Genomic DNA, 20,018 nt, shown 5'->3' on the forward strand with positions numbered 1-20,018 from the left:
TGAGGATTATTATTACGAGGGGAGTGGTGAGGACCTATATGATTACGGAGATATACTTGATGAAAATATCACAGAACTATTTGATTGAATAAATAAATATTGAAAAGTTTTTTTTTGTCCAAAAGTTTAATCTCTCAATCGGAATACATTCTATCATTTATAACAGACTACTTAATCTATGTACACATACGCTTGCAAACTTAACAACCGTTTTTTTTTCTTTTTCCTCATATATATGAAAAAAATAAATTGAATATTGTGATGACAATAATGTAGAATAATATCAGTAAGCGGAGAATGGGGATTGAGTGCCAGAACTAAGATTTGAACAAAAAAAAACCATGTAATTAAAGTGATAACTTGTATGAGTTGAAAATAGCCACCATTATGATGAGAAACGAGTGGAGTAAAGTTAACAATAAAATTAACTCCCTAGACAGCTAAACAATGTCGGTAAAACGCCACTGAGAGGCAGATGTAAAGTTGACGTTGAACAATACAGATTTCATATAATATTCTGCAACAATGAGCTTCGCGTTATGCAGTTATTGAGCAAAAGCGATGAATCGATCGATTTGACACGATGCGATGTTTATTGTAAAGAACGAAAAACTATGAAAAACGATGTAAAAAACGAGATGATCTATCAAATTACAAAATAGAGGATGACTGTTAGAACCACATACTCAATGTTGGTGATGATCATTTGTCCAGTGCTTGTCAACATTGAGTGATCATGATGAGTGGCATTTTGACTAATGATATCTCCGTGAGACGATCTCTTGGTTCTTTTAGCTGTCAATTTGGTGGTATGATGGTCAAATTGTGGAATATTCTCTGATCTAACATCTCCAGGGATTGAGGATGGCAATTCACCCCTGAATTTACCAAATTGCGGGGTCCTAGTGAGTACATCGGAGAGTTTTCCCCCGGGATTACGTGACGATAGTTCATCGACCCTTACGGGAATGGATCTAGCGAGGCTCGAGTCCTTGACCCTTTTTCCATCGAAAGCAATCAATGTACCAGTTAATCGATCATCAATTCGCTTTGTTCCCAGTCCACTATTGGAAGGTGGTAAATAATACGCGTCCAATCCATCAGCAGCCATTTCCATGTCATCAATATCATCAAGCCTCTGTTTAACTTTGTCCGGCTGAATCTTCTTTCTGAGTTTGTTAACATCACTCCGACCAGATCCCAGATAAACGGGTTCAAATGCATCCTGCTTCTTCATCTTCTCATCAGCACTCGTCTTTGGTTCACCCCAGTGATAAGTCCAATAATCCTGTCCCCTGGCCACCTCATCCTCACGATCAACCGTTCGAATGATAGGTTTGAATCCACCCTCAATAACAATTGAATCTGGATCAAACCCGGTATTTCTCGCTGGTTTGACACTCACTGAATCACTAGTCTCGGATGATATTTTAGCTTCAATCTTGGCTCTCTGTTTATCAATTTTTGTTAATTTCGTAACTTGTGGATTTTTTAACGGTCTGTAAACGGCCTTTTTTCTCTCCATAAATCTCGGAACTTCTGGTGGTACTTCCTGCGGCATTGGTCGTCTCCCTGGCCGTCTAAAAATCATTACCTGAGTTTGTTTACTCATCGGTGTTCTCGAGTAAACGTACGACGGATTATGCTGGGTATGTTGATATTTCATATTGACGTAGTTGAAGGGTCGTTGATCTGCAAGTGAGTTAGATTGTGAATTAGATGCGTGAATTTGTGCCACTTGGGACTGCTGAACGTCCTGATCTGACACTGGTGTATGTTGCCAACCCTGGGGAGTTTGTATTTCACGGTAATAGCCACTCACGTGTTGAGGTGATATTAAAGATGATGCTGTTGCATGCTCAACATGATGACGCATTAATGGAGGAAGCACTTGATGACGCTGTACCTCCTTAGGATGATTATTATGATGATGATGAGAGATAACGTAATGGGGAATACGAGGCAGATCCATGTGAGACAATTGCAAGCGTTCGTAAGTATCACGGGGATACATTGAAGCACGTGTTAGTTGAGGCGAATGTATAAGCTTTTGAGGGGACATAGCGGTATGATAATTATGATAATGATGATAATTGTGGGGCGGCCGTAGCGTACCATAATTCTGATGGGCCTGGTAGAAATCTGGGGCTGGAGTTACCTTGCTGGATACACCGATACTGCTTGCACCGTCAAGATCCCCGGCTTGTTGGTCCGAAAGCTCTGGTTGCGCGTACACGTTGTGATTCTCACTTCCTGCACCCTGAACATCACAGCTATCGTGGACGTTTATTTTCCAGCCCAAATAACGGTGGGTGAAGCACTAGACAAGGAGGAAAATCACATTTCGTCAACTATGAAAGATGAACTATGAAAGATAAGCACTGAAGTCATCTCTTGATAGAGACAGACTCCTACCAGTTTCAAAGGATCTATCATTTTTTGTACCTGATAATAGACAGTATCTGGAGTATTTCTATCAGGAGTCCATTCAACAATTCCTGGCTCACCAGGATTGCACTTGAGGGACAATGTCCTTTGGAAAGCGCCGAATGAAGCGTAGTCGTCGGCTTCTGGTGCATTTTCATCGTGCACCCATCGACAGAGTCTCCCGTAGCCGGTGGGCACCACTGCGCCCCTTTGTCGTCTAACTCCAGCGAAAATTGTCACTTGCTGTGGGTCGATGAAGAATTATCGATTTCGAGTTATAAATGAATGTACCTTATTGATCACCATTACTCACAGATTTTTCTTCGGGTGTTTTGTGCGCATAACCGCCAATGGGATCATCAGTAATGTAGAAGGGATGGTAAATAGCTGGTGTCTCGGGATCGTCACCTCCTTCGACGACGAAAGTGTATGTTTTTCCTCTAACAACGTTAATCTCCGGGATAAGAAGCCCATTGATATACCAACTTATTCCCCAGCCGACGTGCCCTGAGGAAAAAAAAATTCAAGAGTAACATCGCCGGACGGAAAAGAGTAAAACCCGTGAAAGCCCTGGAAAAAAAATAAATTACCAGTAATGGCCGGGTATCCGTGCTTGCCTCCGGTGGGTCCCATCTGGGCGTAAAAAACTCCATCGTCAGGTTCGTTGCACTGAATCGGTGGAATTTCCCAAGCGTCACTTGTAGCTGCTGGAGCGGGTGTCGCTGGAGGTCTTGATGGTCTTCGAGTTGTCGCCACTAGCTCTTGCTTGTTACTTCCCTTATTGGTATTGTCATCGTGATGTGTGTGAATCTGCTCCATGTCGGGCATTGGACAATTCCAGGACGGTGGTCTTCCAAATTCGATAAACCTATCAGTCTTGAGATAGTGAGAATGGAAACTGACCTCGTTCCTCTCGTTGAGCGGACCAATGGCCCAGATGATTGCTTGGGAGCCATTGGTGCGAATCTGCCTGTCCAACTCATCGGAAGCGCTAAGTGGTCGTTGATATGTCACGATACTGTAGCCATTAACCATTGCTGCGTTCAGAAGACGTACAGAATTTGTGTTTTCCTGAGATACAAATAAAGATACTATTAACGGCAGAGAGCTATTATCCTCCCCCTCAATAAAAGCCCCGGAGAATTTTCATTGCTTGGGTCGGTTGGATCAAACCAAAATTCAAAGAACAGTTGCACTTGCATTTGCAAGGTTGTCACGTCTAATGAAATTCAATGGACCTGATCAATCGGGGAATATCAGAAGGGTAATTTCTACCTGTATCCGTGTATCAGGGCAGCTCCCACGACCTCCAGAGCACTGGGACTTGGCATCAAGGAAGTAATCCACAGCATAGCCCTGGAGGGTTTGCTTATCAACCCAAGCGACAACCACGTCACCTCCCACCATTGCGCTGCGCTCAGGATTTGCAGACAATCCGAAGGACATGTACTGTCCTGCATCTGAAAATAGTATCTCGAATGAACTTTCATCCATCCATGAAAAATTTAATATTTTTATCAGCGGACTTTTAACGTTCGGGAGCGTGAAATTTTTGACGCCTGGCTGGCTCGTAAACGCCGTCTGAATCGCAGTTAAATCGTAAAATTTTGTTGACCGTTCTGAAAATGCTGCAATCGGCACTAGCATTTTCACGATCCTCTCGTATACAGGGTATTCCTAAACTTGATAGCAAAATTTTAGGGGTGGATTCAGGGGATGACTTTGAGTTGATAAGACCTTTCAAGTTCTTCGGTCAAATGGACTGTTGTTAGAGTAGAGAAATTGGAAGATACAACATTGGATCATATACAATACGGAGAAAAAAAGGGCAGCATTTGGTAAATAGACTTTCCTCATCTGTAATTATTGGCGTTCTTCGATTTTCATTCACTGGTGACTGTCAAGTATACATTCGCAAAAGAGGGAAAGGAAAACTTTTACTTTGGTGTGCAGAATAATCGGACGAATGTAAGGTGGAAATGATGTGGGAACAGTATAAACTCTGTGTGGGTATTACCTTTCTCTCCCGACCGGGGGAATTTCGCAATGAAGCCTAGCGTTTACAAGCCCGTACATATTACATTATCATCGTGTTCACGGCCGGAGATAACAGATGATAAAAATCAATGGTCTCCTGTCTCAAGAAAAACAGTCTCTAACACTGATGTGTACATCATGTCCAATAAATGGAAAATCTCTTTGTAGGATTTTCTATTCGACTTTAACCATAAATTTAGCTTCTTCTGACCCCTCGCCGCCCGTATAACTTTCACATCTCTTTTTTCCCAAGCCGTTTGGAGAACTCGACAAGTCCCACGTTGAATCTTTTACAATGTTTCATGGTCTTGTCGGCTTGGCGTATACCTCCTATCCAAAGAGTCCCTCTCAAGAGAAAAATAGCATCGAACGAATCGACGGCTCTTGCTTCTAAACCGATGTAACTTCCACCGAGAGCTCTTTTTCCCTTCCATGCTCACCTTTCAAAAGTCATTGAGCAGAAACTTTTTGGCAGGAAAGAGATGCTATCTACTATAAAGATGTTCTACGTGGAGAACTAGTAGCAAAAACTCACCGAGTTTTCCAACGAGTTGAACAACGATACTGTCCCCAGCAACAGCCCATCTCACCTCGAAGGCCAGGTTGTCCTCCAGGACTTCGCAGTTCAGTTTAGACTGTAACGAGATCAAAAAAATAGTTTGATTAACGAAGCACTCCGAGTTTTAAAAGTCCCCAGATATTAATAGGGGATTCCCCGTTCATTGAATATTCATCACATCTGCCTAAAAGCAAAACATTGGTGCCAAAAATTGACTCCCTCAAAATATTGAAAATTAGTTGCCCAGGAGAGGTAATTTTCTAGATCAAATTGTTAAAAAATAAAAATCATCAAATAAAAAAGAATCAACTTGTGCCGAAAAAAATGACACTTTATTCAATGTCATGCCATAGTATACAAAAATAGTACAAAAGTTGCAGGTACCAGGTGCATTATGGATACCGGTAGAAAAATAAAACTCTGTTAAATCTAAAGCTTCGAAAAAAAAAAAAACTGGCTCAGAACGAGTTCGATAATCCCCCAGTTGAATTGTCTCTGCCCTCTTGTATCACAGTCCTCTTCATTACTTGACAATATTCCTTTTTCCCCTCCTCTTCCTCTTTCGTTTGTGGCTCTTTCGCCCATCATCCAGTAGACATTTCAATTTACCAACGTGGGTACAAGGCGCGTAATCAAGGGTGTCGCACGCGCATTTCCGTGCCCGAGATTGTATAGGCACGCGAATAAAGGGGGAAGAGCACAGAGACAGTGAGGGAGAGGATTGGTACATGGTACGTGGTGGTGCATATATGGTTGCTCCACCCGCCTCCTCCCAACCCCATCGTTTCCCCTCGTGAAGATGCCTGTATGTAAGTGTCCCTCTCTCTGCTGCCCTACGTGCCAGGGCTTTATCCCAACGATTATGCGCATGTACAACGGCATGTTTCACGTGCCTCCTCCACGTGTATATGCAATCGTGAATGTATTTCGTATTATACCTGAAATACCCACTGTGTGAAGCTCATAGTGCTTTTAGATAGATAATATAAATTCTATTTCGATAATAAATATAAACTTTCGCACATTGAATAAATAAGGCTTTAGATATTGACCTTTGAAATACGTTTTTTTCGATTTTTTAAAGCTAGTGATTTCAAATGCAAGGTAAATCGGGAAGACCAACCCCTGTTTAATGTATTTTACGTCTTTGGAAGGGAGTTTTACCCTCCTCCATCTAATAAGGGCCATTTAAGTATTAAGTCATGTTTTAGTGGATTCGGTCGAACCCCCACACGCCCAGAAAAGTTGAATAGAAATTGCCCAGAGAAAGAGGAACAATATTTCAATGATTATGTCAATAAAAATATTTATAAATTCCAAAATTGAGTGCGTATTTGGCAACACTTGTTTGTTGTTTTGTACTCGTTAGAGGGTTGTGGGAAATATTTCGGATAAAAATTATTCGCCGCTACAGAAACACTATGGAAACATATCGTGTGAAATAACAATCCATGACATAATATTTGAATGGCCCCAAAAATGAAATAACACCATTGGAGAAGTGATTTAAATCAGGAATGGATAGAAATCTCCTTTCCGAAATATTTCTGACATTTGTTAATTTATAAATGTTACAAGGACGGCGACAAGAACGTCGGCCAAAGAATTTATGATTCCAATAGTCTCAGGGATCACGAGGGTCGAAGCACCGACATATCACCGACTTGAGAAATACACTAATCAGGGGTTGATGTGCTCTAATCGTATTTTAATCGTGTATCGCAACAATTTTAATAAGTCACGAATGAATCGACCCTCCGATCTCCCTCGATTCTCACGAGTCGAGCGTAAGAGTGCGGCTGTTGTTGGGTGCCATCGTGATTCGATAATTTTGAAAATGGATAATCAACGATACTCTTCGGTACACGATAATCAATAGCTTGTACAACTTGTACACGATCATCACGACGTAGAAGTGGTCGATACGTTGTCGGACGATGATTTTGGTGTGCCACCGATGAAGAGGAAGGCGAGGATGCAGAAGTTGACGAAGTTGAGGCGCCAGTGGGTGAGGAAGATTGCGCAAAGAACGCCTCGAGCTCCGGATCACCCTGTCCCTGTCTAATCCTCTGCAACAACAAGGACAGAGACAGGAGGTTAAACCGGTACTTTTTTTTAACTCTTTTCATTTAAATCTATTTCAGTGATTGTTCTCCCCATTTCATTTATAGTTTCTTTTATGAGAAAGAAGGTCCGGATATTCAACGAGGCGCTCTTCGCTTCTATCTCCTCTCGCACCCATTTTCTGGCCCTTTATCTGTTCTTTTGCTGTCTTTCTCCTCGGTCTCACATTGGGGGATATTGAGCTGTATATGGGAACGATCGAATACGAAGTTTTACTTTCGTCGAGTAACAAAACGCTCGGATGATATGAATGTAAAGCCCCGTGGATGATCAATACAGGGGGTATTGTCCGCTCTGTCTATTCACTATAGTTTTTTTATTTCTATTATGTCCATAGTAGTTATTAAAGAATAGATTTCGGTGGTAGTTAGGGTTTATTCGATCCCACCAAACATAAATTGGTTAATTTTTAACGAATGTCTATTTCCGGAGACTAAATTAGAACGATAGTAATTTTCTAGAATACGTCCACCACATTTGAATTCCCATTCATGCTGCAAATCCCATACACGTTAAAGAAGAACTTTGAAAACATGTATTGATCAAAATTTTATGTCATCGCATGGGGAATAGATTGAAGTGGGGACGAAGCGCTGAACACCGAGTGCGTAATCAGCCGGTTTCACCATGTCGTGGTATAAATAGTTTTCACGTTTGTCGATTCGTTGCCCCACGTCGGTTACGGAAAGTGATAGCTAATGAAGAAAAGCCTAAACATGGAAAACACTAAATATTCAAAAGAGGTCAGCTACTGGGACACAGCCAGATACTGAAACTTCCTCGTCGTAAAAAAAAATTGTGATGTTACGTCTTTAACCATTTACGTACGGGGTCGATACGGAGTATCGACTCATCCGAATGTGAATGTTTGCTTTCAAAATTGGTTATTTCAAAACCCATTGAGAATAAGTTGTCCGGCCAAACCAAATTGGAAACTGCATTACTGTCGCTTCAATTAGATATCGATTTCATAATTTTCCACTTATTGGAGACCATTGGGTCCGAGGTGAATTGAGCGCACACAACACTCGGTAGTAGAAGGGCCTGAGTTGTTTCGATTTTTTTTTCCCGCAACAAAGAAGGGAATAACGGTAAGTGCATAATTCAGTGAAATAAGGTCATTGCGCGGGTGGTTCTAGAATTTCTGAGAGTCCTTTGCTCTCTCAGTGAAACGCAACGCGCAACGTAACACATTCAGGGCTAAAAAGAAGGATTTTCCTTTGATCCGTGTCTTCGAGCGCCTTGAACTATCCACGGTGGAACACCTTTTAGTTGAGTTACCGTCATGACCCGGGGGAAGTGCACAAGTTTCAACAATGTCACATTACCTGAGGCGAAACGCCCAGCATCTTGAGGGATGGTGGTATATTGAGACCTTGTGGAATTTCAATGTGGCCAAAGTCAACGGTGAATGCCTCACACCAAACACCAAAGTGACCGAGCTCATGTACAGTCAGGTCATCTGGTAATGTCAGGACAATTGTTTTTCTGTCGTATCGTCGCAGTGGATTTATTTTTCCATTCTCGTCCGGTACACGTATACCTTGGGAGGACGGGTGGGGTCCAGCTCCAACCCAGAATTTAGCGTCTAGAAAATAAAGAGGATGGAATTAATTACGACGGGATAATTACGGTGATTTGACGGAGGAAACGCTTCTCTATTTTTTGTCCCCAACGATAATGGAGAGGTGGGATTCATGAGTTTGTCTGGAGCTAAGCTAACTTACCGGTTAATTTAATTTTATATTTTTTATAAATTATTTTTTCGTCTCGGTGTATGAGTTTTTATCTTAGTGAATGAAAAAACGAATGGTGAAACCCTAATAGACGGCCAGTAATTCATCCCCAATTTTTCCTCTCTGCCGAGAGTTTGAATTTCCAATTAACGATCCGATGGGATATTTACCTGGTGCTTCCCCATCATAGCTGAAACCCGGTATCAGCAATGTCTGAGCATCAACAACGACCACTGGTTCGGAACTGACTCCATGAACTCCATTCAGTGGTGCGAGTTTCTGTGGTTTTGGATAGTCGAAAGCTCTCGGTATTCTCACGTCTCCGAAGTTCACCTGGGGATTCATAGAATCTTGTCTGTTCAAGTATTACGATAACACACAGAGGAGATGGTGAAAACATTGTCCAGTATTATTTGCGGTTGAAATGACAATTGCTTTCCCTTTCCCGCCATCATCTGCAGGTTAAAACGGAAATATACGAGCATCGATGGCATTGAGACCGAGACCGCTGTACAACTCGCGGTCGCTCCACTTTAAAGACCTTGGAGAGCGAAACAGGAATTTTACGGTCTTACCATCGTCTCTCTATACATGCGCGCACACCCAGAACCGGAATTAACGTGCCGTGAAAGTTAGCTATGTTGCGATACTCGGGTTTTATTGATAAAAAAATTACCGCCAAGTAATAGTGGGTATTTTTATTAAATCTAGGCGTATTAGTGATAGAGATAATTAATATTGCTGATACTCACGGAAAAGTCATCACACCAAATGGCAAACCATTTTACATTGTTCAAGGTCTTTCCCTCAGGCAGTGTCAAGGTGATACTCTGCTTTTTGTATCGATGAAGTGGACCAGACATTCCCCGTTCATCTCTAATCCTGAATCCATTGGTAATCGGTGATTTTGAATTTCCGGCGTAAAAGTAAGCAGCTGAAAAACGTGAAAAATAAAAATACAAAGACTGTCATCAATCGTTTTTTTTTTCACTAACGGATATTCTGCTGCACGGGAAAGTTCATAAGAAATCGACCCGAGGGAAAGTCAGATGAAAGTTATCCTGTTATTCATGATGAACTTATTTCGTTGCAAGCAAGAAATTACTGTCTGCCGATGGTATTTTGTGCATTGTACAAAATAATTGCGTGTGTCTGTGGCCACTGTGCTTTTTCCCAGAAGTATTCAACGATAGTCGACAAAAAATTTCCACAGAGATTCAATTTCATTAATTTTTTGTAGAAATTCACTCAAGCTGCACATGACTGGACGTTGGGATGAAAATGCCCAGTAGCGAACTCATGAAGACTGAAAGTCGCTTTTGGAAAAGAATTTAACAGGCGGGATTCACTCGTGCAGACCAGTCAATTAATTTGCTAATTTTTTGTACAATAGATAATCAATGGAGTTGCAACTTTTAGAGCACCTGATAATAAGGGGAAAAAAATAAAAATTGACGGACTCACCTGGACCCTCGCCGTCATACGTTAAATCCTTGATGAAGAGTGTTCTGGCGTCGACCGCATAAACTTCACCACTAACGTGATGATTTAGTTCTGATAACTTGCCAATTAGCTTCCCATAGTACTCGGCACAACATCCCTCTGAAACACAATAATATAATTTTATTATTATGACCTCCGGATCCCTTTTTCGCAAAATAATCGAAAAAATTTGAGAAAGTCCATGCAACATATGTTCAACTGTTCACATGAACTTCCCACTTTATCCCATCAACTTATCCCATGGACAAACACCAGGCTTCTGTCCTACCCCCTCGGTCACCGACGTCAACAACGATATAATTTACAATTTAGAAACGCAACAGCATTAATCTTCATTAACAAGTCGATCCTATAACTCTGGATACTATGATACTGTCAAGTCATCGCTCAACAGATTTGATGCCCAAGGACTGATACATCGTTATGCAAGTGCCCAGTGAGTGGTACATGTTTTGATGAATAATCAGCAGTGAAGATTGGTACCGGTTTTATCTCACTATTTTTATCGATTGATTTTTTTTTACGTCTCGTAACTCCAGAATTCATTAACCAAGACGCATTCTTCAATGGGATATATATCGATGGGAATAATGGTTGGCCATTTATGGAGTGGGTTAACGGTTTGAAAATTCCACTTACATCCCATCAACATCAATCCGCTGGACTATGCAAAATTTACTCGAGTTTGCTGGGCGTATTTCTGAACTAGCACATACACTGATGAGAATACCTCGTGGTTTCCTCCCCTCAGGTCCACTCAACACTATATGTACCAATGTCCGTTATTCGACAGAATCGATTTTAACGACATATCCGATTATATGTACGTGTTTCTGGATTTAACATTTGTTAGACTGTGTTTCTAACGAATGTCTCGTTTACTTGGAGTTGTAATTTACGATGCCAGACCAGGGTAAACAGAATCCGTAGGCCTCCCTAACGATTCAACCTTCGACAGTTATATCTCAGTTCTCTGATAATTGAAAAATGTCTCTGTAGCATCGACTCCACCGCAATTATTGGTGATTCTTATTTATACTTATTTCTCCAGTTGATGAGTCACCGTCACAATTATTGCCTTCAGCCTTCAGCTTATATATATATTTTTTTTCGCGAGCTTTTGTTACCTTCGGTTGTGGTATAATAATACACAGATAGGAGGTAATTTTCATTCACGCTAGAGGCTCGTTTGTGTTTATTAAACATGGTGAGACATATGGGGTACTGTACTCTGATGTGATATGACATGATGATACTGCAAAAAATGGGGTATACCGATGATGGAAGGTTCGTGTCAAGTCCACTGTTCTCATCTACGTAGATGTATCCTTCGATTGTGACTGACTTTAAAGTCGATATATCCCACTCTCATTATCGTAAAATTTCTCGTGGATATTGAGGCACTACAGTGTTTTCAATGCTGAATAAATTTTAAACTTAACGGGCGTGAAGAATTCTTGGGCTTTTTATTTTTTTACATTTTTCTTCGTGGAATAAAAAGCGAGGGAATGAGTTTTAGAATTGGTAGAATTGTGTGGAGGAAAATAGTTATGGCATCAGCATTCTGGGGCGTGGAAAAATCGCTCTAAATTACCAGAGTCAGTGGCATCGCACGAATAGAGATGCTCTCAACCTACAAGCAATGTAAAGAGTTCCCATCGGAACTCGTGCATTTCGCTGACTCTTCTGGCTTTCCATCGCGTTTGTGTATCTTCCCGTATTCCAGATTTCAATGGTTCTACCACCTTTCAGAGACGAAAATTGCCATTATTTGGAAATATCGTCGTTCATACTTTAAATATTGCTACTATTTTAATATTTATTTTCCGTTGCCACGATGTTTGGAAAACTGGGGTTGGGAATGAAGGCTTTAAGACACGGGGATTATCTCTTGACGCTCATTAAGTCTCATTTTTTGTTAAATACTTCATTCATTTTTTTTCCAGTGGCCGAACATGTTGCGTGATAGCCGCTAATTATTTTTTCATTGATAACTGTCATCGTTATAAAAATAGCGGTCATGAACTGGAATTTCAAGGGAATGAACTGAATAAAAAATTTTTTAAATCGAAATTGGATTTTTTTTTTAAATTGGGTATTCGTTCGAAAATTATTGTCTAATGTCTTCAATCAAGGAACCTTGAAGACATTAGTTTTCACAGCGAGCTCTTCCTCGAAGTATGTATTACCGTATGATTGAAAAGTACTTCCGACGTCGAAAAACATAAATGCTTGATCCTCTGACATTTACAAGAGGAGAAAGCAAAGACTCGTAATTGATCCGACTGGTATCCATATACACGTTTATACGTGTTGCAACTGTCCACATGAACACGCTGAATATCTCTCCTCGAATACAAGGAGAAATGCTTTTACGAAGAGAACAGAATATTTCATTTGCATTGATAATATTTAATCATCAGTAAATGACACATTTTAATTAAAATGATTTGTATATGAAGTCATTCGAATGGATCAGCTCCCAGTGGATTCATCATTCCGTCTAACAGTCATGGATAAAGATGATTAAATTCTTCCATTCCAACAGAATTCCATCGAACTGGTTTTGTAATTACATTGAATAAATTAAAAAAAGTGAAAATTCGGTAATCAATTATTTTCAAATGTTCTAACGAATCCAACACACCTTCACTTTTCTTTCTAAATTCGAATCACCGAAAATTACGTTTTTTTTTCATTTTTCGTTCTCTCTGAAGGTTCATCACGGGTTAATAACATTTTACAAAGGCGTCCCTTTGATAAATCAAACCGTTGCCTAGTGTTAAGCCAGCATGAAAGCCATGTAAATAATTGATCAATGGAGTTAACAGAGTCATTCCGCTATTGGCTGATATGTCCATCGTAACAAACGTATGATCAGCACTTTGTAGCTGTGATACGCGAATCCATAAACTCTAGTGAAACGATAAGTAAACGTAAACAAACGGTACTTGGAGTGGTGGTAATTCGCCACGGATCGGAGAATCGCGTCGTTACACGAAATTGCATCGCAATTGTAGCGAGGAATGAGTTTCAGAGAGCCTCGTGAGTAGCATCTACAATGTTCCGTGTAGTTCTGTTGAAACTGTTGGTCATTGATATTGCGGCCTGTGCGATAAATATAGCCAGGCTTTCCATATCAAACGTCTGCTTGACGTTTTTCATTAGCTATCCGCAGCGCTCGCCAGAAATCACCTGTAATTTTCTCTCCCCTGGTTTTCAAGCCTTTTTACCTCTCCACTGGTGTCAATTCTTTCTAAATTAAACAATAGCTGCGTTTGCATTTACGATTTACAGTGAAATTCAATTTAATTTCGAGTGAAACCGGTCAGCGCCTGTTATGCAGGTTGGAAATTTCAGATAAATGGATTTTTTGATGAATTATCCCTGATGTTCCAATGAAAAGAAAAATTTTCCAATTCATTCCGGGAATTAAAGGCTTGATTGCCAATTTTCAAAATAATTTTTATATCGCTCGGTGCAGTTAACGACACACGCATGCTTATCGATAGCAAAGCACGTGGAAAAATCGTGTAAAAAGGGGAGAACTGAGCAATTGTTGCTCTTTGATTCTCTATGGTTTTTTTTCTAACGGTGTGGATGTTCAACAGTGCAGGTGAAAATGCCTTGTTTTTCCCGAACTCATGTCACTCACGCGGGACCGGACGGAATGCCAATATAAATATGAGGATATTTGCACACACGTGCCATCCATCATTGGTTGTGCAATGCTCGTCTAATATATATCCATGCAGGAGAAATGTGTATATAAATTGTCCCCTCCTCACCGTCGGGGAGGGGACCCAAATATTTCGCCTGGTATTTCATTCTGATGGTTCATTTTTTTTTCTTGTTATTTAGGGAGATATATTACATTCGTTATCTCGCCATCAATTCTGTCGGTTACCATCACGTTAAAAGCTCGCTCCAAACCCAACCACTCAATTTGAAAATAAAAAAAAATAAATTTGATCATTCACTGGTGCACTGACAAAGTCGAAAATCTCGGGATAAAAAGTCAATCCGTTCATTGGCTTGCTGAAGAGTTGAATAAAAAAATTGGACAGGTCGAGTAGGCCGGAATGAGTATGGCGGATCGTTCAGTTGAATTCGATAAATCGATACCCCCTTTTCCCCCAGATTTGCGAATTGGTAAGAGAATTTGCAGTTGGTTGAAGTACGTGAAAATCAGGATGCATTTAATGGTGGAGTTAGCCTATTGTGAATCGATTTGGGAAACAGAGCAGAGACGTGTGCTAATTGCGGTTGAATTGAGCTGGTATAAAATCAAACCCTGATTCCATGTGATTTTGATTAGTTCGAGGGGCTGCAAAGTCTTTAAGCCGAATTAAGTTTAATGGAAAATAACGATATTGTCTCGGTAATTTATCTGCACGGAGATAGTTCAATTGCTCCGAAAGGACGTCACGTAAACGTAGAAAATGGTCTCAATCAGTCAATCGTATATTTTCAAATTGAATTCACGTATCTCGTTGAAAATTCCACGAAAAGAAGTGACCTGAAAAATTCAAGCGGACACTAGATTTCATCGTAGGAAATTTAGATTGTTTTCCCACTGCAAGTGGAGTTTTTCCCCTTCCGCGGACTATTCATCAAGTGTAATCTGTCCAACCAGAAAATTGAATTCAGGATTTAACAAATTGCGTGTGAAAAATATCATTTACAATAATGGGGTTGAAATTTTCAGGGCAAAACACGCCTTTCCAATGGACTCCACACCATCACGCCCATCACACTCTGTCTGTTTCACGCGATTCATCCATTGAATCGCGATTCTATGATGAAAAATTAAATAAATAAATAACCGATCGAAGAAAATTGACTGGGTACGGAGAATATTTCTCAACAAATTGCACGTAACAACACGCCATTGGTTGTAACAATGATTGATCACCATTGGCTTATCCTAAACTATAAACAGCATCTCTCGGATCGTTCAGATGTCTAGACGACTGGGCGCCAGTGGAAAATTGCCCGGAAAATTTCAAAGCCTGAACTCGACGTTTCCCCGAGAATTTGCATGAGTATGGGATGACTAAACACCTGCGTATCACCGCACAAAGAAGGAGAGAGAGAAATAGGAAAAGAATGAGAAATCACTCACGTGTGACGAGAAGGAACAGAGCAACTAGAGCCAGGTAATCCCTGGATGTCGATGACGATCGGCTTCCCATGGCGTCGTGATGCTTACTGCCGGTTGAAAGTCGTCGATCGCTCAAGCTAAACTCCTTCCCCGTCCCACTCTGCTATGGTTATACACCGAAAGGTGTTTCCTCTGGTATAACAAATATGGGGACCCTGCCTCGAGATGTCCAGGGATATTCCCCTCTGCAATTTCTTTCACTCCCTTCTCCAATTCTGGCTCATTTAGTTTTTGAGAATTGAGAGGCCGGATAATTGGAACGATCACTAAGTATCGTCCAACGCTCCAGGGCTGTTACAATGATTCTCCGAGTTTCTTCTTCCAGAGCCTAAAAATGACGCGGTTTATTAGCAATTTCAATTAATACTGCAGAGGAGATAGTCGGGTAGAAAGCATTATCCTGAGATTAGAATGTTCTCTATGTTATGGCTGGGCTGGTATGCGGGACGATTAAGATACACCAACGGAAATCAAGAGGTGTCCAACCCAGTAACCGCCTTCCTTCTGGTAACCAATTATAAACCAACCTCACGCTCTGCCGGTGTTAGTTTTTCATTCGCATACATGAGTGCGACAAGTGGACAATTGATTTTTTTATCACTGAGAATGACTATTGCTGGTAATAAATTGTGTATTATTTTCTGTATTTCATTCGGTCGAACAAGTAACCTTGCCCTGCCTAGTCCTCATTTGACAGATCGATACTCTAGTACTGGCACAATGCCAAACTCCAGAAAATTGCATTTCCCAATGCGACCCACCTTCGATCGAACCCAGAGACTTTGACCTGAGATGCCTCTCATCGAGTTCTCTCCCAGCTTCCACCCACAACCCTCCGCTCCTTCTACCGCGACGAAAATCTAACTTTGTCTTTCTCCGTATGGCGCTTGTCGCACTTTCGCATATTATGTACCGTGAAACTCATGAATACACTGTCGGGCCGCATAAGTGTAATAACATTAGCGCGCCGTGACTAACGACAGTCTTGTATTACCGTACAACGTAACTGTTTCAGTACTCTTGCAACACTGCCTTCATTCTTGCACTCAACTGAACCCCTCAGTCGCTCTTATGTACTGGGAAAGAGAGATCCCCAGGGCGAACTGGTAATGTTTGATATCTGGTGACGTCTCTCAATTTTCAATTAAAAATATCGCTTTTTTTCCGAGACTGCGAAAGCTCAAATATTTGGTGAATCAGAAAAATTGGAATTTCATGGACACGTGATTTTTAATTGTCAGGAGACTCGTGTTCAAGAGTAGTCAGATAGCTCTCACTCTATTGTATCGAATACGCTACAGTTTCAATAAATTTTAGGCATAAAATTTATGAATTTATGAAAAGTTTGAAAAAGAATGTTGATTAATTTTATTCCACAAGAAATTTTTTCGATTATTCTCTGTATTTTTTAAAAGTATTCCAACGGCTAAATATCAGGATTTAAATTCAGAGCTATAAAATTTACATAATGAAATCGTTGTAAAATGTCCCGAAACGTAAGGTCAAGTGGGGATTAAATAAAGCTTTGATATTCGACCCTAAAGGCAGAATAGCATTCTCCTGGAGAAGTAATAACCAAAGTCCTTAGACGTCCTTAATTTGACTTAGGGAAAAAATTAAATTCCTTGGCGTAATTGTCTTAAAAACAATTGAATCAGCAAGGATATCATAATGCATTAATTTTCGTATGCAATTATCCTAAAAGGTGTAGGTTGCCTGGGAAAATTTCGAAGACAAAATTTCATAAAGGATGAACATGAAAAACTTTCAATCAAAATATGTCAAACTCTAATCTGGCATCTCCATTTCCTAAACTGCGGTTTAATTCTCCTGATTTTATGATTTTTTAATGATTATGTGCGTCAACATCTTTTACATTGCAAAAACGTTGGTGTTGTGCAAGACGAGTGCTTCGCAATAATGATAATCAATGGGCGAGAAGCCGAGAAACAAGTTTCTTCCTTCTATATCCAGTTTTATTGACTTCCGAAGTTACCGATGAACTGACCGCAACATATTACGTGATAATTATCAAAAAACCCCTTATTTTCATTTCCTCGAATCTCATAACATCAAAATAGGCCTCGCCATCGATTTATTACAAATATCTAGATATTTATACTCTCGTGATCTCACCTTCATTTAATGAAAGACAAATTCTCCAAGTCGAATACTGAGTATATATCGCTGCAGATCTATCCGGAGGCCACTGATATTTAATACTTTCACTTGAACTCCTTGACCCGCGCACAATTGTGCGAATGCCCAGCAGCAGCCATGTGTGTGTGCGTGTTGTATGTATGTTGTGAAAGTGAAGGAAAAAATATAATAACATAATAAAATATCCGTTCCTTCTGAATGGGTTTCTTTCAGAAACGAGCGTTTCTCCCACTCGAAGGGGAACTTCGGCGCCTTCCGATAGATCCTCTTGGGTAATCCTTTATCATTCTCAATGTACTCGCTCGCCTTCAGACTCAACAACTGTTTTATACGTGGGAACCTGGAAAGGACCTGGCAATTAATCAATGACCCGATACCGTGTATCAGAGTTCAACGAAAAAAATATCATTAAATGCATAGTGAGATGCAGTAATAATTGACAAATGCGTTGATAAATTGAGTTGGGAACTCGCTCTCCACCTTAGCAGGATCAATAGAGAGTCAATAATACCACAAAAAATTGCATTTCTACGGACATCTCAATTGGGGAATGAAAAATTATGAATTTATGACATTCCACTGATTATTTTCTCTTCAGAATTGTGACCAAGAGAATTGTTGCATTTGCGGAATCACAGGATATTATTTTAAATATTTTTCGGATATCGTCCGCTGTCACGGGCAGCTACCCAAACAATCGCAGACGATTCTTTTCGTTGGAATTCTGAGGGAAAAATAATTCTTCAAATATCCCTGCAGCTGCAATCTGAATCGGGTATTTTCCTTCAACTTCTCTGCATACAAACGAGCACGACAAGTTTTGCAGGGGAATTCTTCAACATATTCGTTCGTATGCAACGAAGTTGTCGAGAAATACCCGATCACTTTGAAGCTCTTGAAGTATTGCCACTGAAAATTCAATGAACTGACAAATTTTTGAACAGCAACGAGCTGAAAACTCTATTAATTTCCCAAATTTGTAGAAATAAAATCTGAATTGTGTATGAAATTGGCTTAATTCCTCTGATTTTTATACTTGTATGGAATGATGGAATGTCTTTCATGTTTCAAAATTGACTGCATTGAATTTTCAATTGAGAAATTCTTATTGGATTTAATTATTATTTTCAATGGTTAAATGACCCATAATTTACTGTAAAAATTGTGCATACACACTTGCCTTCAGGGTATCCTCGTGTTTCAGGTTAATGAATGAATCGTTTATCGATACATCTATCGTTATTCTTCCAACTCCTCCCTCCATCATCATTTTTTCGTTATTTTACACAATTTTCTCTCGATCTTATCCAGCAGCGAGGAGAGTACAGGCACAGTTACGCCATGGTTTGATTATTCAGCACATATAGACACTTCTTCTCCAGCAACTTCTCCTATTATTATTTTTTTTATTCATCCTCGTTGCCTTTTTTTTGCAAAGTGGATTCTTCATCCTTCAGGCGGAAGAAATGCATCCGACCGTAACGATGCTGTATTCAGAAGATTCTCCGATATTTTTCACGTTTACATCAAATAATAAGCTGATGACAATGGATACTTTCGTTTTATTCCGTCGTATTTTTCTTGGAGGTACCCCTCCTCCGTCCATACACTTGTAGGTTATAGTTCCGTCAATACATCAAATTCCGTATTCGCTCACCTCCCCGATGTTTTCATCTCGTCTCATGTACAATTTCACTGGACTATTGATCTCTGTATGGTGTGGTCGTCGACACGTGTCACGCAACCCAAGATGTTGAGCACGAAACCTCAAAATTCGACGGTAACTGTTTGATAGGGCTTGTGGGTGAGTCGTTGTGGAAAATGGACATTTATATTGTGTCGAGTTGTCCCCTGTGGGTGTGTTACATTGCCATATCGACACTCGTCTCCGCGTCACTTCGAGGAAAATAGTGAAAAAACAATCAATAGCACAACAGAAATATCATAATCACCGATAGAAACAATTGAAGTCCCGTCGAGAGGTCAGCAATCTCTATCGGAACATTGATCTTTCACTGGATTCAGATAGCTATCTATATCTTAGAATAATGACTTATTATCTGACATTATTAATTTTATTTTTTCTGTTGTTCTTCCAACACAATTAAAACATTTAATTAAATTAATTCAATGATCTTTCCACGGATCGATATTCTATTGTAACTAAATTAAATAGATCAAGAATGTTTGGCTTCAATACGCGGTTACAATGACTCGAAAACGCCCGCCAGGCGGCGCCATCACTGCTGGACGCCATGATGACGTGGAAATATGGCGAGTCCCAACGCGGAATGACGCCGGAATGACG

At 40.2% G+C, this 20,018-nt stretch overlaps 2 protein-coding genes across 9 annotated transcripts in view; one reads left to right on the forward strand and one right to left on the reverse strand.

Annotated features, from left to right (window-relative positions):
* LOC135163998 (complexin) overlaps positions 1-20,018 on the forward strand; it is a 149,187-nt gene that overhangs the window by 21,249 nt on the left and 107,920 nt on the right. The gene's annotated exons all lie outside the window — the stretch shown is intronic.
* Positions 119-19,902, reverse strand: Skel (Skeletor). 7 transcript variants are annotated; one of them, XM_064123903.1, is made up of 14 exons: positions 18,891-19,902; positions 17,687-18,050; positions 15,512-15,878; positions 10,348-10,485; positions 9,636-9,817; positions 9,054-9,216; positions 8,476-8,735; positions 5,000-5,099; positions 3,703-3,887; positions 3,018-3,498; positions 2,741-2,934; positions 2,446-2,670; positions 2,116-2,320; positions 119-1,692 (listed from the first exon to the last, which is right to left on the reverse strand). In XM_064123903.1, exons 3-14 carry the CDS (start codon positions 15,579-15,581, stop codon positions 647-649), a joined length of 3,249 nt encoding a protein of 1,082 aa, XP_063979973.1. In that variant the 5' UTR covers positions 15,582-15,878; positions 17,687-18,050; positions 18,891-19,902; the 3' UTR covers positions 119-646. The 7 variants fall into 7 exon arrangements, with proteins under 7 accessions (XP_063979973.1, XP_063979974.1, XP_063979975.1 ...); XM_064123904.1 differs by having other exon boundaries at positions 18,887-19,902; XM_064123907.1 differs by having other exon boundaries at positions 1,524-1,692; positions 2,159-2,320.

Source organism: Diachasmimorpha longicaudata, chromosome 6 (genome assembly GCF_034640455.1).
Source record: "Diachasmimorpha longicaudata isolate KC_UGA_2023 chromosome 6, iyDiaLong2, whole genome shotgun sequence".
NCBI lineage: Eukaryota > Metazoa > Arthropoda > Insecta > Hymenoptera > Braconidae > Diachasmimorpha > Diachasmimorpha longicaudata.

Bases quoted from the DNA above. Each gene is read 5' to 3' on its own strand.
- Skel (XM_064123903.1), bottom strand. From the start codon at position 15,581: ATGGGAAGCCGATCGTCATCGACATCCAGGGATTACCTGGCTCTAGTT. The intron at 3,499-3,702 runs GTAGAAATTACC...TTTGTATCTCAG, and splicing joins GCCCTGATACACGGATACAG to GAAAACACAAATTCTGTACG. The intron at 1,693-2,115 runs GTACGCTACGGC...ACTCACTTGCAG, and splicing joins CCAGGCCCATCAGAATTATG to ATCAACGACCCTTCAACTAC.